Genomic DNA, 15,620 nt, shown 5'->3' with positions numbered 1-15,620 from the left:
GAAGCCTGGAGGGTTGGGGGAGGCTGAGGGAGCACTTCCGTTCTGCCAGGGCCATTTCCCAACCTCTTGGGGACCTGAAGTTCCAGGCTCTGCTGGGCTGGCCTTTTAAGACCAGATACAAGGTCCGCTATCCAAAGATCCTAGAGAATAGGCTTCAATAATGGTGCAAAAATACGTGGACTGTCACACAGTTGCATAGGTTATGCCCTAAAATCAACACAGATGTGAAGCCTGATCTGATTAAACATTTTTTTTTTTTCTTTTAAACGTCTTTCAGTCATCCTTTACTAGTACTTTTGTCTTGCAACATGAGATTCTGGAAACTTCCAGCTTGTTCTTCAGATCATAACATCAGTTGTTGGGGGTTTTTAAGATTGTAGACCTAAGCTTACACGAATGGCAGGTGTTTACTTAAGACAGTCCACCACACCATATGGCTTACACTGGAGAAGCCTCGATTCTAGTCCCCTCCACCATGCTGGTCTGTCCACGTGGCCTTGATAGCGAGCCCACCTCACCATCTAAACAGGGGAGGTGAGAAGAACATTGACCTACCTCCCTGGTATGTAATGTGGGTTAGCTCATAGGTGCCCTTTAGCAAAGGAAAATGCTGATTTCTAAAATGTGAAGAGCCTCCCGACTCCTAGGAAAACATGGTGAAACATGTCGGACAGGATGAAATTTCTGTCCTAAAACGGGACACGTCCTCTCCCGGCTATGACATTTGTAGCCTGCTGAAGGTCGCAGTTACTCAGCCAACATCCAAGCTGAGGTCTCTTGAACTGCGGCTGATAATGATGAGGTGGTTTGGGGCTGCAAAGAGTGTGAAGCCACCACCAGACCTGGATCATGTCACAAGAGAATCAGGTCTCTCTCATTTGTAACTTCAAAATCGAGCTTTCAAATCGAAATCCATGCGGGGGCAACGGACAGTGGAGGGAGCCATCTAAAGGAGAGCTCAAAGTGATCCCTAAACATTGTTTTGACTTTGGGTTTGTCTTTATTATACATTAGAAACCTATTATGCTGTTCTCTAGCTCTAAGTCAAAATTCCCTACAACATTTAATCTGGAGCCCAGAAAGACCTCATGAATAACAAAGTTTCATGGGAAGGAACCTGGAGGGGAGCCACCTGTAAGCATATGGAGGTGGGTTCTGTAATGTTTGCTCAGCTGATAAAATTTCAACCAGCTTAGGAGCTAAAGAAATTATACGAGTAAATGCTTCTGAAGATAAAGATGGCCGATGAAAGAAGACTCTAGGGGCGCCTGGGTGGCTCAGTGTGTTAAGCACTGCCTTCGGCTCAGGTCATGATCTCAGGGTCCTGGGATCGAGTCCCACGTCGGGCTCTCTGCTCAGCAGGGAGCCTGCTTCTCTTCCTCTCTCTCTGCCTGCCTCTCTGCCTACTTGTGATCTCTCTCTGTCAAATAAATAAATAAAATCTTAAAAAAATATATTTAAAAAAAAAAAAGAAAGAAGACTCTATTTGAAGTTTTAATTGTCATTACCCTAGTCTCTGACTTCATTTAAATTACATGGTAAGCATTCATTCATTGAGGAGATGGATATTAAAATTCAACTCTACATTGGTTGATCCAAAGCAAGATTGGTCAACAGACCCATTGGAAGATTAGAGCTACCTTGCCAACACATATACACACAAGGAGTTGTTTTAGTTTTGGTTTAGAGACTCAAAAATAAGAATGGGAGCAAGAGGAGAGTTAAGGAGAAACCTTTAAACACACAAATGACTTAAATAGTCCAGACTACTTTGTAAATCATTATCCTAACCCTTGCCAGAAAGATCTCCAATTGGATGACTCTCTCAACAAAAAAATTCAATGATGAAATCCTTTTCACTGAAGGAGTCTTACATTAAATATTCCACAAGGTAATTTATTCATCTATTTTGCCAAATGTAGTTTACTTTCCTATAAAATGTCTATAAAACTGTGGTAAATCTTATCTGTGCTAAGAAAATACATAAAATTGCTCATTAGAGAGCCCCGTTGAATGAATAAGATATATTCTAACTTTTAAGTGCTTGTTAGTAGAAGTCATTTACATTGTTTCACTTCCTAATTTAAATTTATTGATGACTCTAGACGTAGTGATGTTCACTGCACACACACCTCGCTTCAACAATGCACATACGTTCTGACCACCCCTACCTACCTGTTAGAAATAATGTCTGAGAACTCTTCCCAAAGATAATTAACAATTTTCACTGAACTGAAGAGAGAATTTTGTAATAGAACATGGAAGGAAAATTTTGTTCTCAGTATTTTTTCTTGTAACACTTAAAAAAAAAAAAAGGCATAGCAAACATTGGTTTCACCTTTGGATATATTTCAGGAGGAGTAATCCTGAAGTTAATTCAAATTATTCACATAATTTAAACTGGAGGCTCTAGCTCTCCGAAATATATCCCAAATCTGCCTACAGCTTTCTGCCTCTATTAACACCTGCTTCCTTGATCTCAGGCTGCTACAGCAGCCTCCCACCGACAAGAATTCCCAGCTCCTCTTTACAAGCCATTCCCCCCCCCCCAGCCCCCCACGTTGTGAGCACTGTGGATTATTTATTTTAAAAAGATGGATTTGACCAAGCACTTTCTACAGCACCTAACAGGAAATCCAAGTCCCCCACCAGGATCATCCTGGTCCTTGTCTCCCACTTCTTCTAGGTAGAGAAGCTGCCCCAGATGCCCCTTCTTCCAAGCACACTCTGAAACTCAGGGTCCTTGCACTGGTCTCTCCCCCTTGTCTGGAACAACCTCCAACCAGATCTTCATCTGGCTCCTGCTTCTCGTCACTCAGGCAGGAAGCAGAGCTGCCCTGTCCACGTGCACCTCCCTGTCTCATTCCGTTATTTAATAGTCTTCCTTGATCTATAAAAGTTTTATGTGTAATGTGCTTATCACCTGTCTCTTTCTACTCGAATGTAAGCTCCATGATAGTAGGGGACTAGTCTGTTTTTGTTTTTGTTGTGATATTCTTGGCACTGAAACCAACCTCACCTAACACCCCACAAATGTTTGTTGATGAAAAGTAGACTGGCCCCGAGGTTAAGTGCCTGGGCTTTGGAGTTGGATCAACCTGGGTTCAAAGAGCAGCAATTTACTAACTTGGAAGCCTGAGTAAGCTTCTCTTTTCCAAGGACTTGATTTCTTTATAAAGTGCAAATATTCATGGTGCAAGATAAACCGAAATTTCAATGAGGTAACTGGGACTCAAGTATCCATAGCCAGCATTCACACTGTTCTACTTGACACAGGCTCTCCCTTAAATCCCGGTCTGAAACTTAAGATCCCCTGTGGGTGGGTGAGGCGTGGGTATAAGACTAGGGAAGCTCCAAACACTCCACATCGTCATTTTGTACTAATTTTCTTTCAGAGACCGGAGAGAGCCATAAGTCGGTTCTAATGTCAGCCTGAGTTCCGACCCAGCTCCTCTATTTACCGCTGGCCGACTCCTCAACCTCTGTAAGGCTCGGTTTTCCCCTGGAAGAAAAGCACTTCCTCCCAGAGAAGGGAGATGGGGCAGTGACACCGAGGAAAGCACGGAACACCTCAGTACTTTATGACACTAAGCACACAGTGAACACCAGTTATTAATGAACAGACTTAGAATATTTCTTACTTAGGTGAATTCAAGAATCTTAACATCAAGAATTGATACCATTAAAAGGAAAAAAAAGTGCATTTTCCAACATGGAAATGTGAATGACTTTGAGGCCCTGTTAACAAATAAATCCCAGATAACTCAGAGCCAGCTGGTGACCCATCTCTCAACTCAGGGCTCCTTCTGGCCACAAGCATCCAATGCCTTTGCTCTTGGCATTTTCTTCTCTAACAGAGAGTCCCATCGTGTGTTCTATTTACACAAGGTCACAGGAAAACTTCCAGTACTATAAAGTATCTTAGAAAAAGGCCCTTCTCGGACTCATTTTATTAAACATACTCTCCCTACGTAATGTCTTATTTGAAGGCTTAAAAAAAAAATCTTTGGTTTAAATATTTAAACTCCCTATACTTCGTGTGGATCTAGCCTCTCCCCCCCCACCCCCCTGCCCATGTTCAAAGACTTCCATTTCAGAACAGTCTCTTAAAGGCACTTTTCCCTCCAGTGCAAATGACCCATTTGTTAACTTTCAAGAGAGAACAGTAACGATGGAGGAGAAAAGCAACCCGAGGGTCTCTAACATGGAGGCTTCCAGTTGTTCCCTTTCCAGAATGGTATGGGTAGATTTTCCATCTTGGGATATAAATTAACTGAACGTTAGTGTCTACAAGGAATTCAGACAATGTCCTGTAACACATTCACACATCCAGTGAGAGATGGACTACGTGTGTGCGTGTGTGTGTGTGTGTGTGTGTGTGTGTGTACAGGGCGTGGACGGAGGTGACACACACACAACAACTCCATCCACATCCCTTCCTCTCCGTTTCCAGCTGCACGGAAATAACGGCTTTGTGTTCAGTCAGGTGACATAAAAGGTGAAAACAGTAGCTCTCAAATTATATTTAACCTCAAATATCAGAGGTCGCGAAGGGGTGCACACATCAGCAGCTCCCCAGACTGCACGCGTGCGCACACGGCAGCTTAAGTGGGCCCCTTTTCATTCCACATGGGTTTTCCACACAGTTTCTGGCATCAAGCACTGGTCTGCAGGACACCAAGAGTGCCTTTGTGTCCCTTGCTGACACTCCGGCATTGTGTTTTTCTGCCCATTAACCAAGGATAAATGACCTAGATATTCTGCCTATTAAAGCCTCATTTTTCTTTTGCCCTTTTGTTCTTTAGTGTACCACATTATCAGACGCTGCACACATTTTAAAGTATTCTCAGTCTCAGATGCCCTTTTGAGGGAGTAATAGGAGGTTTTTGTGTGTGGTTCTGCGGAGATATCTGGAGTGGAATTATGTGAAGGTAATTTAAGGTTTTTCTTCCTGTCTCGTCTGAAGACAATCAGTTTAGCGTATTACTAACAGCTAATCTAGCATAAGAGGATATATCAAGAAACTGTACAAAGGCCAGAGTGCTGTATTTGCATCTATTGCGAATACAAAAAAATAGAGTGAACACCAGTTCCCCTACACACTACATTCTCTAATTACATCTCTGCATATCATGGGTCACTTTTATTAAAAGCATCATTACTACAGTTGGCAGCAATTTACATTTTATCTTACATGATAGCAGTTTTCAAAGAAAAAAATAAAAGGACATCACAACAAAGAAAAACAATACATTTACAAAGTCATGTCTGTAAACTTCAAGGCTAGTTTAGAGCTGAGGTAATGCTGTTTTAGCTTTGTGGCTAAAGTAACAAAGTCCTTTAATTTAAAAAAGGTACCTGATTCTTTCTTCTCTCACTCTTTATTTATTCATCTATTTATTTTGTTTATACCAGTGCATTACAAGACCACGAGACAATGGAACTGTAGTTCTGTCTGGCAAGAAAACCCTCCCAGTAGGTTAATTTCCAAAGGGACCCTTCACATTCAACAGCTGCCTTATTATTGCTGCGCCTCGGGACAGAGACGTTCACACTAACGTGGAGATTGTCAGAGTGTATGGATGTGTGTGGATGCGCAAGGGTGGGAACCCCCATACAGTCAAAAGGGAAACCAATGAGCAAGTATGATATGTATGGTAAATTTCATCTTGACCTTCACAGCAAAAAAAAAAAAAAAAAAAAAAAAAATTAAAATTAAAAAATTAAATATATAACTTCATACTTCCTTTGAGCAGCACTTCCTTCCATTAGTGCCACTCAGTTACAAATTGCTCTTTATTATAATACCAATGGTACCAAAAGGAAAAGGAAAAAAAAAAAGCAGAGCATTATGTAAGTTTCCTTAAAAAGACATGATCACCTCTCAAATTTCATCTCTCCTAGGGATAATAAATAATGCACTGCACAATACTTAATGACCAAGATACCTTTTGACACACCTGTATAACATGACTTGGACTTTTTTTTCTTTTTTTTTTTTTTTTGCTACACTATGTTACAGAACAGCTTATAAAACTAGGTATGAACATTAACTGTGAGTGTAAACAGTAGGACTACCACTTGTCAAAAGTTTTAAACACTTTAACTGGAACTGGAACTGGTTATTCATCATTTTCATGGTTTTCTAGTTCGTCCCCCCCGTCCAGCGAGTCCAGCTCTTCACCCTGTGCTATTTCGTCTTCGAAGACGGAGGACTCCGCAGTCTTGTCCAGGTTCTCCTCGGCGTCGCTGCCTTCCAGGTTCTCCTCCTCCTGGAAGGCGGCCCCCTCGGCCTTGTCCGGGGCCTTTTCCTCGCCGGAGCCCACGGCGTTCTGGAGTCCTGCTAACGCGGGGAACCCAGGCAGTGTCAATCCCCCCAGTCCTGGAGGTAGAAACATGGACGGGTAGAAGAGGCCTGGCGCCATGGTGGACAGGAGGAAAGGGTTGAAGGCGAGCGGGTTGGAGGGCAGTCCGGCCGGGGCAGTAGCAGCACCAACAGAGCCGTTCGCGGAGTCAGTGGCCGAAACAGCGTCTGTGCTTTTCTCGGAGTCTTTGTTCTCGTCCTCGTTCTCGGTGCCCTTCTCCTCGGCCTGGGAGGCGCCGTCCTCCGGCTCCCCCTGGCCCGGCGCCGGCGTGGCGTTGCCGGCCGCGGCGGGCAGGGGGCTGTTGAGCAGCCCGCCCAGGCCGAACACGTTGGGCAGGCCGGCCACGCCCGGCAGCATCAGCGGCAGCACGGCCGCGGGGTTCTTCGCGTCGCCTCCGGCCGCGGCCGCCGTGGCCAGTCCCGGGGGGAAGCCCATGAGGCCCGCCAGCTGGAGAGACTGCAGGTTCTGTAGGTTCTGCAGGCTCGTGAGGTCCATCCCAGCAAACAGGCTGTTCACCAGCAGAGGGTTGATGCCCGACGTGGAGGCCGCCGCCGCCGCGGCCGCCGCCGCCGCCGCCCTGGCGATCTCGCTCTTGGGCCTCCGTCCTCGCCTGCTGGCTCCTTCCCCCCGCACCACGGGGCCGGTGAGGAGCCGGTCAAACATCGACTCGGGAACGAAACCCTGAAGCAAACGGACAGGCAAACAGTGGCTATAAGGGCGGCCGGCGAGACCGCGATCCCCTGACAGGCCCTCTTGATGCATGAAAGCAGAACTCTGGATGCAAGGGCGGCAGCGACTTGTCCCCTTCTAGGAGCACTCTGGCCAAACTCAGGAAAGCAAAAAGTCTATCTCTCTGCACTATGTGAACTCACTGAATTATGCAGGACTGCAGAAAAACTGTTAAAGTCTACTCTACCGGTGAGGGAGATGTCAAGCTACCAGCATCCAGAACTCCAGGAACAATAAAACGTCATGACGTTTTATGAGATGCTGGGAACATTAACTGAAATTACAGCGTACTAGATCTACCCTGGAGAGACAATAACTACGGTCACCCCAAAACAAATGTTTTTAGCAGCTGTACCCCCATTTGCCCAAGTCTGAAAACCACCCAGCCGTCCTGCTCTGGGTGATGGCCTACCACACCCAGGGGCAGGCACAGGCACTGGAAGGACAAATTCCTGACACGTGCAACCCACGTGGATAAAACTCAACGCGAAGTCATCCTACGAAGGTCACAGAATTCATGCTTCTGCTAATAGGACACCCTCAAAAAGACAAAACTTTGGATGGAGACCAGATCAGCAGTGGTGGGGGGCCAGGGGTGGGGTTGGGAGTGGGGGTGTGTAGTATGAGGGAACGTGGGGTGGGGGAGGGTGGTGGAACGGTCTGTATTTTGGTTGTGGTGGTGGTTCGAGAAAGTACGTGTATTAAGACTGATAGAACTACACACAAAAGAAAAATAAGAAGTCTTACTATATATCTTAAAAAAATAAACAGGAAGAAATCAGGACATTGACCACTTAATCTTAAAAAGACGTTGAAGTGGAAAAAAATTTTAGGCAAAGTTGTATTCTTTATTTTAAAATTTTAAAAAAGTCCCAGTTAATCTTAATGATCTCAACCACCATGAATTCCATCCCACAGGTGGGCTCTTAACGAGGTTTACCTTCAAGACTATGAACGTGTATTTCTATATAATCCTTTAAAATCAGAGCCATCCAAAGAATCTACCTCAGATTAATGATATACTGATATAAGAAATGAGGATGTATTATGTCAATTCTTTTAAGCTATGAATAAATTATAATAGAAAAATTGATGGTCGACAGAAAAGAAAGAAAAGCTCAGGACAACAGTTTTGTACAGAAACCTCTCCCGACAGAAACACAGTGCGTACTTACAGACTGCTTCACTATCTCAGTCCAGTCTGGGGCAACTGCAAATTCAGGGTTCTCTTCCAGCCACCTGGGCAGGTCCTTCATTGGAGGTGCCATAGCTCCACCCATCTGGGGAGAGGCATTTGGAAAATGATCTAAAAGCACATATATCCCCCCTGCTCCCCACCCCACCTACACACACACACACACACACACACACACACACACACACATCATATACAGATATTCTAGAAGAAACATTATTGTTCTTCCTTAAAAACATGTCAGGATGAAATGCTTCTTTCCGGGATAAGAAATCATATGGAGATCAACTCCCTTTCCCAAACGTTCACCTTCTTTCCATTTCGTTTATTGACAACAGGAACCCTTTCTTCTCCTGTCAAAGTGTTTATATCCAATTTATTAGGGTTTCGACATCTATGTCGTTTCTGTTTCGGTTTCTGAAATGAGGAAAACAGTACATCCGCATTCTTCTGCAAAAAACCCCCAAACAAACCCAAAATACGGATTTAGTAAAAATGTATTTAGTAATTACTTTCCTGCATAAATGACAAAGAGAATATAGTCAAGCAGCTTTTTTTTTTTTTTTCAAGTACGCTCTACACCCAGCGTGGGGCTCGAACTCATAACCCTGAGATCAAGAGTCACATGTTCTACCTACTGAGCCAGCCAGGAACCCTCAGTCAAGCCATTTTTAATAGCTATAGAAGTTTCAGCAATCATTTTAGTTATTAGAAACCACACTTTTCTTTAAAAGGAAAAACTATTTTTCTCTTTGTACACTGAGGAACTCAACAATCACCTAAGCTGAGTATTTGCTTTTCCTTTTGTCTACCAATAACCCCGCTTAAAGTCTTTTCTTCCAATGCTTAACCAAGCCATGGTATTTTTATGTTCATATCTTTTTTAACCAAGTCATGGTATTTTTTAAAAACATTTTATTTATTATCTGACAGAGAGAGATACAGCAAGAGAAGGAACATAAGCAGGGGGAGTGGGAGAGGGAGAAGCAGGCTCTCTGCCAAGCAGGGAGCCCAACGTGAGGCTTGATCCCAGGTCTCTGGGATCATGACCTGAGCCAAAGGCAGATACTTAGTGACTCAGCCACCCAGGCACCCCCAAGTCATGGTTTTTTCAAAAGAAACTTTCTCAAGGACCTTTGCTAACTAATTTCTACTCAGTGACTTGGACAAATACGGAGATGATGTCCCGTCTATGAGACTGTACCTGAGAGGCAACAGGTAAAAAGACCTACACAGGAGGGGACGTTCTGAGAGGCAAGAACTCAACTAAAGCTGAACTCAACAAAATAAAATGTTGAATCTTACACTTACAGTTTTGGTTCTTCTTCTTCTTCTTTTTTTTTTTTAATAAGATTATTATTTATTTGACAAGAGAAAGAGAGTGAGCACAAGCAAGGGGTAATGGCAGAGAGGTGGGAGAAGCACACTCCCCACTGAGCAGGGTGCTGAGCAGGGAGCCCTACTCTGGGCTCGATCCCAGAACCCTGGAATCATGACCTGAGCCAAAGGCAGACCGCCCCCCACAGAGAACCCCCTACACTTAAGTTTAAAAACAAAAAAACAGTCACTTGGTATACAGGGAGTAAAAGATTTGCATTGCCAGCTAGCAAGCAGTTTACAGGATGGAATCATCTACAGATACCGTTTAATGTAGGACATAAGTAGGAGTTGTTTAAAAAAAAAAAAAGAAGAAGCTAATGAAGTCTTGGCTGTATTAGCTAGTCAAATTTCTACAAGTAACAAGCTTCACAGTATTCTGTGCTGCTCAGACCTGGTCTGGACACCAATTAAGAGTGCATTCATGAGGGGCGCCTGGGTGGCTCAGTGGGTTAAGCCTCTGCCTTCAGCTCAGGTCATGATCTCAGGGTCCTGGGATCAAGCCCCGCACTGGGCTCTCTGCTCAGCGAGGAGCCTACTTCCCCTCCCTCTCTCTCTCTCTGCCTCTCTGCCTCCTTGTGATCTCTCTCTCTCTGTCAGATAAATAAAATCTTTAAAAAAAAAAAAAAAAAGTGCATTCATGAGTGTCACCCCCCTGGTGAGACCACCTGGAAACCAGGTGATGGAAAGAATAACCAATGACATCATGTTTATTTGGTGGAAGGAGAAAGGAAAGAAAGTGCAAAACAGGCATCTTCAACAAACTACAAACCTGCCCATCAGCTCTGAAGCTAGTTTCTCGAACGTAAGATACACAGTGACAGAAACTGGAAAATGTCCGCAGTAAGGAGACATTTAAGCAAAAGGCAGAGGGACCAGGGATCTCCTCTGCGTTGTGCAGAAGAGCTGCAAGGGCTGTCCACGCAGGACTCCTCCTGACTGAACTCTGGGGCAGGACTCCTCCCGCCTGAACTCTAGGGTACTTACTGGTACGTAACTTGGCATATCAACAGTGTAGGAAGGATGCAGCTTCAGCCATTCAACTAAGTCCTTATTTTTAGGAGCGTCCTCCCCCACCAGCCTAGTCCCATCTTCAAGATTTATCACAGGGATCCGCATGTCTGGGTCCAGCTGTCCAGGAGAAGGAATGTTTCCTGTAGGCGGGGTCTCTATATCTTCTTCGAAAGCTTTGGTCACCTCAGCGTCCTCCTGCAGAAAGTTGACAGGGGTCTCAATTCTTCTCATATGAAGAAAGATTCCAAAAATGCCTGACCTCTTACCACAAGAAAACACTATCCTAGCATAATGGATCTTGGGCCAAAAAGGGAAAAAAGTTAGTTGAAACAATCTCAGTTTTGGAATAGCTATTAAATTAGAAGATGAAACTTTAATATTATTCTCCACACTGTAGAACTGGTAATTAGGTAGGAAATTCACAGTCCATCAATGCTCCATATTTGAAACCTTAAGCAAGCCACTAGGCCATGGACAGCGTAGTCTGAGCTGGACATGCATGGAAGGTACCCTCTCAATCTCTCTCGGGGCTCTCGGGATAACCTCATTAAATAAATTATATTTACTTGTTTATTTATTTATTTGAAAGAGATAGAGAGTACATGTGCTTCAAGCAGGGAGCCTGATGTGGGGCTCGATCCCAGAACCCTGGGATCATGACGTGAGCCGAAGGCAAACGCTTAATCAATTGAGCCACCCAGGCGCCCCACCCCCCCTCCCCCAGCTTTTAAAATTTATTTTTATTTAGAGTGAAAGCATGTGCGAGTGGAGGGGTATATGGGGAGAAGGAGAATCTCAAGTAGATTTTCTCCTGAGCACAGAGCTTAGCATGGGGCCTCAGTCTCATGACCCTGAGATCATGATCTGAACCCTAATTTAGAGTGGGGCACTTAACTGACTGAGCCACCCGGGTGCTCCAAGAAGTTATAATTAAAGGAATGTTCCCACAGCCAACCTGTACACAGAACTCTCTGAACCATACGATCTTACTGGCTACAACGTTTGTGGCAGGTCCGTCTGGCAACCCTGAAAATACCGCGTCGATCTGAAGTCCAGCCGGCGGGCCACAAACTGTTACTCCAACCACCAGACTTCTTTTCTGGCAGCCCATCTGTCCATTCCCATGGCTCTGACTTCGGTTCAGGCCTTCTTCATCGCCGCCCCGGCCCCATGTCACTGCAGTACTCCTAAACAGTCTCCCCGATCCTACTCCCACCCTTCTGGACTCTGACTTCCATCACTGCTACTTCGGAGTCAGGTTTCTAAAATGCACTCTTCCTAGGTCAAAACCAAATCAACTGTTTAAAGGCTTTTGATAATTGAATCCCCCTCACCTTCAGGATAAAATCCAAGTCCTTTGGATGGCAATCGAGAACCTCCCTGATTTACATCGTACCTTGTGTCCCAGCCTGCTACTGTCAAACCTGATCTCCTCATCAGATTCCCGGGCTGCCAGTGACTGTCAGTTCAGCAGACGTGGAAGTCTCTCTCTGTCTCCTGTCCCTTTGCATACATTCTCCCTGCTACCTCTTTTCAAAGGACCAACTCCTATACAATCTTCAAAAGTCAACCAAAGGAGGGCCGTGTCTAAGGCAACTTCCTGATCTGTGCCTCCCCATATCCTCTTCCCTTCATTTCCATTCTTCCTTTGGGCTCCCAAAGTACTCCAGGCATGCCTCCCAGCTATGGGACGTCACTATTTATCTGTCACTCAACTTCAACACTGAGTTCTCTAGGGCGAGCTCTTGCTAGACCTTTATTCTTCACATCCCTGTCCTTGGGGGTGGGGGCGGGGCCAGACCCAAAAGAACCACCTCCACCATGTTCCCAGGTGTATTGCCGCAGTATGATGACTGCGCCCTTACTTTTTCCTGGCAATGCAAAATGGTCTCTAGTCCAAGTTCTGACATAATACAAGATTTTAGGATTTGTCCCAGTCCATACAAGTAACTCTGCTGACCTTTACACCTCTTCAGTACTCCGTTTATCTATAGATTAATCGGCATTTACCTTGTATTGTATGTGTACGCACACAACTATCCACAATATCCACTGAGTAATCCCTAAGTTCTAACATCTGACAGTAAAATGAACAACAACAACAAAAATACATCTTCTAACCTCTACTAGGAGTTTCGGGCTGGGTAGCTCATATGACTTTAGAAAAAGAGAAACATCAGTATGTTCTTTAGGATGACTTAAAATGTGTAAAATGAGCAAAATCAGCCTGCAGTTTAATACAGGATCTATAATTACAATAGGAAAACAGCACCTGGCTCACACTGTTAATTCCTGATGCCTGAACCACAGACAGCTTTGTGCTGGGATTCAAATATGAAACCCAAGAGTAAACAAACGCATGAGATGCAGAAACTCACTAACTTGTTGATGCTTATGGAGGAAGGAATTTCAGGGAACAAAATCTATCAAAGTGGTTTGATGTGTTCTGGTGGATTCCTGTACAGAGGCTAATTAATCACTAGTGGTACAATGCGGGGGACCACACACCTTGGAACCGCACTTTTAACTTACAGAATAAGCAGTCACAGCTGATCCATTACAAGGTGTATTTTTATAAGATTCTAAAAGGAATCATATGCTCCACAAAAAAGAAACATTATTACGATTTGGTGCATGGTAACGAATCCTGAAAATTAACCTTTAATTACCGAGACGCTTCTATTTCCCTCAGACCCCACCGGAGAGCAAATTCCAGTGAGTGCCATTTTGTCATTCCTAAACTTTACCTCGACCACACTTTTACTCCCCTTACTTAGGTCATTAAACTTTCTGGAGGTTTCAAGAAATAGCACAGAGGCAGTAAGAAGAGGGATGGAAAAAGTAAAAAATGCTGAAACAAATGTCGCCTTCTTCTCGGTTTCAAATTTCACCGCTTCGCAAACTGTGATCCGCAGGGAACAGGCCCAGTGTTCCTGGAATGCCAGCGGCTCACACACAAACAAGCTCCGGCACCGTTAGGCTGATTCGGGTTCCAAATCAATAAGGCTTAGGATACCCAGTACTAACGCGTCTTTTAGAAAGAGAGCACACGTAAGCAGGTTCTCTGGGGGTAAAACCCTCATCCTTAAGCGGGCAGTGCATTTTTAGGCAGCATGGTTGAAGAAGACTAGGGAAGAGAGTTCCTTTGATTGCACTGCTCTCATGTCCTTTGAATTGAGAAAGAAAATGTCAAAATCCATCGGCACATACATTTCATACAAACCTAAACTAGCACAGATCTTTATTCAGCTGAGATTTTATAGAACAGCTACACGTACGGAGGTAGGAGAATTAGCGATCACTAGCTTTGTATCTGAACACAAATCTTGAGTCTGAAACTAAATATTTATACTAATCTAATAGATGCCAGGCTCCAAACAACATTATTTCTAAGAGCAGAAGCTTTTTCCGCCTCAGGAATTCAGAGATAACAATTATAGGCTCAGAAGAACACGTTTTTGTTTTGGGCTACTCTTCCGAGAGTAATCAATATATTAGGATCTTGGGAGGAATAAATCCTCAAGCTACATTTGGTTCAGGCTGAGTGATCTGTATCAATGCTCAACACATATTTTCAGTTCAAAACCATGACTGTACATTGTGATCCTATCTCTTTAGTGCAAGAAGCCAGCTTGAGTCACTGAGAGGAGCCCAGGCCGGCGTCGTCAGAATGGCAGGACTCTGGCTGCCACTGTGGGCAGACACAAAGGGAGTGAGCTCCTGAACTTACTGCACTCAATGACGTCCGTTTGTGGCTCATGAAAAGCAGATCAAGACCCTCCACGTTTTTCCTCCTTCCCCGCCTCCTCTTCACAGGAGGCTCTCCATCCACCAGGGAGCCGTTAAGCAGATGCCTCGTGGGTGTGCGTGACAGGCCTGCCTGGAGCAGCTCCATTTGAGTCTTAAAGGCATCGGACACCGGTGTCGAGACATTAGGCAAGATAAACTTTGAAGTAAGAGATGAAAAATTTGAGGTAGAGCTTGCTGCCTCTCTTGAGGCCTTTGATAAATCTACAACTTTTTCTTGTCCATTTTCTGAGACCACCTGAGACTCCCGCAGCTGGGCAACCATTTCCATGAGGTTCCGCCGCTTGGCAGCTCTTTCGGCCTCGATTTCAATTTTTCTCCTCCTCCTCCTCCGCTGGCGAGGGACGGAGAGGTTTAGGGCGTCTTCCTATTGAAAAATTCCAACAAAATAATGAGCCCAAATTATATCTGCTATACACAGGCTGGATTTCAGAAAGAAAGAACTAGAAGCTTCAGGAATTAACCATTCGTAACTGCTGAAGAGAGCTAAGGAAAGGGCAGCCTTATCTTAACTCCGGGGAGGACCAGTGAGCCGCGAGCTCCCAGAGTTGGACGGCTCGCCTTTACGCGGCGAAACAAACATACCTTGGACAACTGAGGGGAAGTCGTGAGGTCCTCGCTGCCACTGATGCTAGCTTGGCCGACCATGGAGAGCTCGGCAAAGCTCCTCTTCTGCAGGGGGCTGTCCATGGTGGGTGGAGTGTAACCAGGGATGAGGCCCTGGAAATCAAACATCTGGCGCCTGTTTACTGGCCATTTGCCTTTCAGCACTGCTTCACAGATGTTGTCTAATCGGTTTATCATTACTCGGTCCTGGAGGGAGAAGGAAAGTCACACGTTGTTGTAATGAAGACCTGGTGAAAATTACCGGATAAATATTTCCATCAAGATGCTAAAGTACATAAGAGGTTTAAAAGTCAATCCATGGGCAAAAGGTAAAAAGAAAACAAAGAAGCGACTGAGTAACCAGAATCCGCAGAACCTGCTCTGCTCTGGTGGAAGGTCCTGAAGGGGGCCCCAACACAGAAAACTCACTCTTTTTAAAATTTGAGCACTGGAGCACATCACATAGCCACCTCTAAAATACTTCAAAAGTCACTTTTATTCAGGCGAGAGCACTGTTGGCGAACACC

General features: G+C 44.7%; 1 protein-coding gene across 9 annotated transcripts in view; it reads right to left on the bottom strand.

Moving 5' to 3' along the window:
* Positions 1 to 5,124: 5,124 nt before the first annotated feature.
* Positions 5,125 to 15,620, bottom strand: part of CHD7 (chromodomain helicase DNA binding protein 7) — a 186,685-nt gene continuing 176,189 nt past the window's right edge. For 8 of the 9 annotated variants that reach the window (XM_059394627.1, XM_059394625.1, XM_059394626.1 and 5 more), the window contains 6 exons: positions 15,073 to 15,300; positions 14,411 to 14,854; positions 10,654 to 10,875; positions 8,599 to 8,739; positions 8,270 to 8,374; positions 5,125 to 7,046 (listed from right to left, as the gene is read on the bottom strand). In XM_059394627.1, the coding sequence (XP_059250610.1) occupies positions 6,123 to 7,046; positions 8,270 to 8,374; positions 8,599 to 8,739; positions 10,654 to 10,875; positions 14,411 to 14,854; positions 15,073 to 15,300 (2,064 nt within the window). In that variant the 3' untranslated portion in view covers positions 5,125 to 6,122. The remainder of the gene's footprint in view (positions 7,047 to 8,269; positions 8,375 to 8,598; positions 8,740 to 10,653; positions 10,876 to 14,410; positions 14,855 to 15,072; positions 15,301 to 15,620) is intronic. The other variant, XM_059394630.1, reaches the window with a different exon arrangement.

The sequence above is a fragment of the Mustela nigripes genome, chromosome 3 (assembly GCF_022355385.1).
Source record: "Mustela nigripes isolate SB6536 chromosome 3, MUSNIG.SB6536, whole genome shotgun sequence".
Lineage (NCBI taxonomy): Eukaryota > Metazoa > Chordata > Mammalia > Carnivora > Mustelidae > Mustela > Mustela nigripes.
Note: the sequence above shows the minus strand (reverse complement) of the source record. Positions and strands in the feature narration are given on the sequence as shown.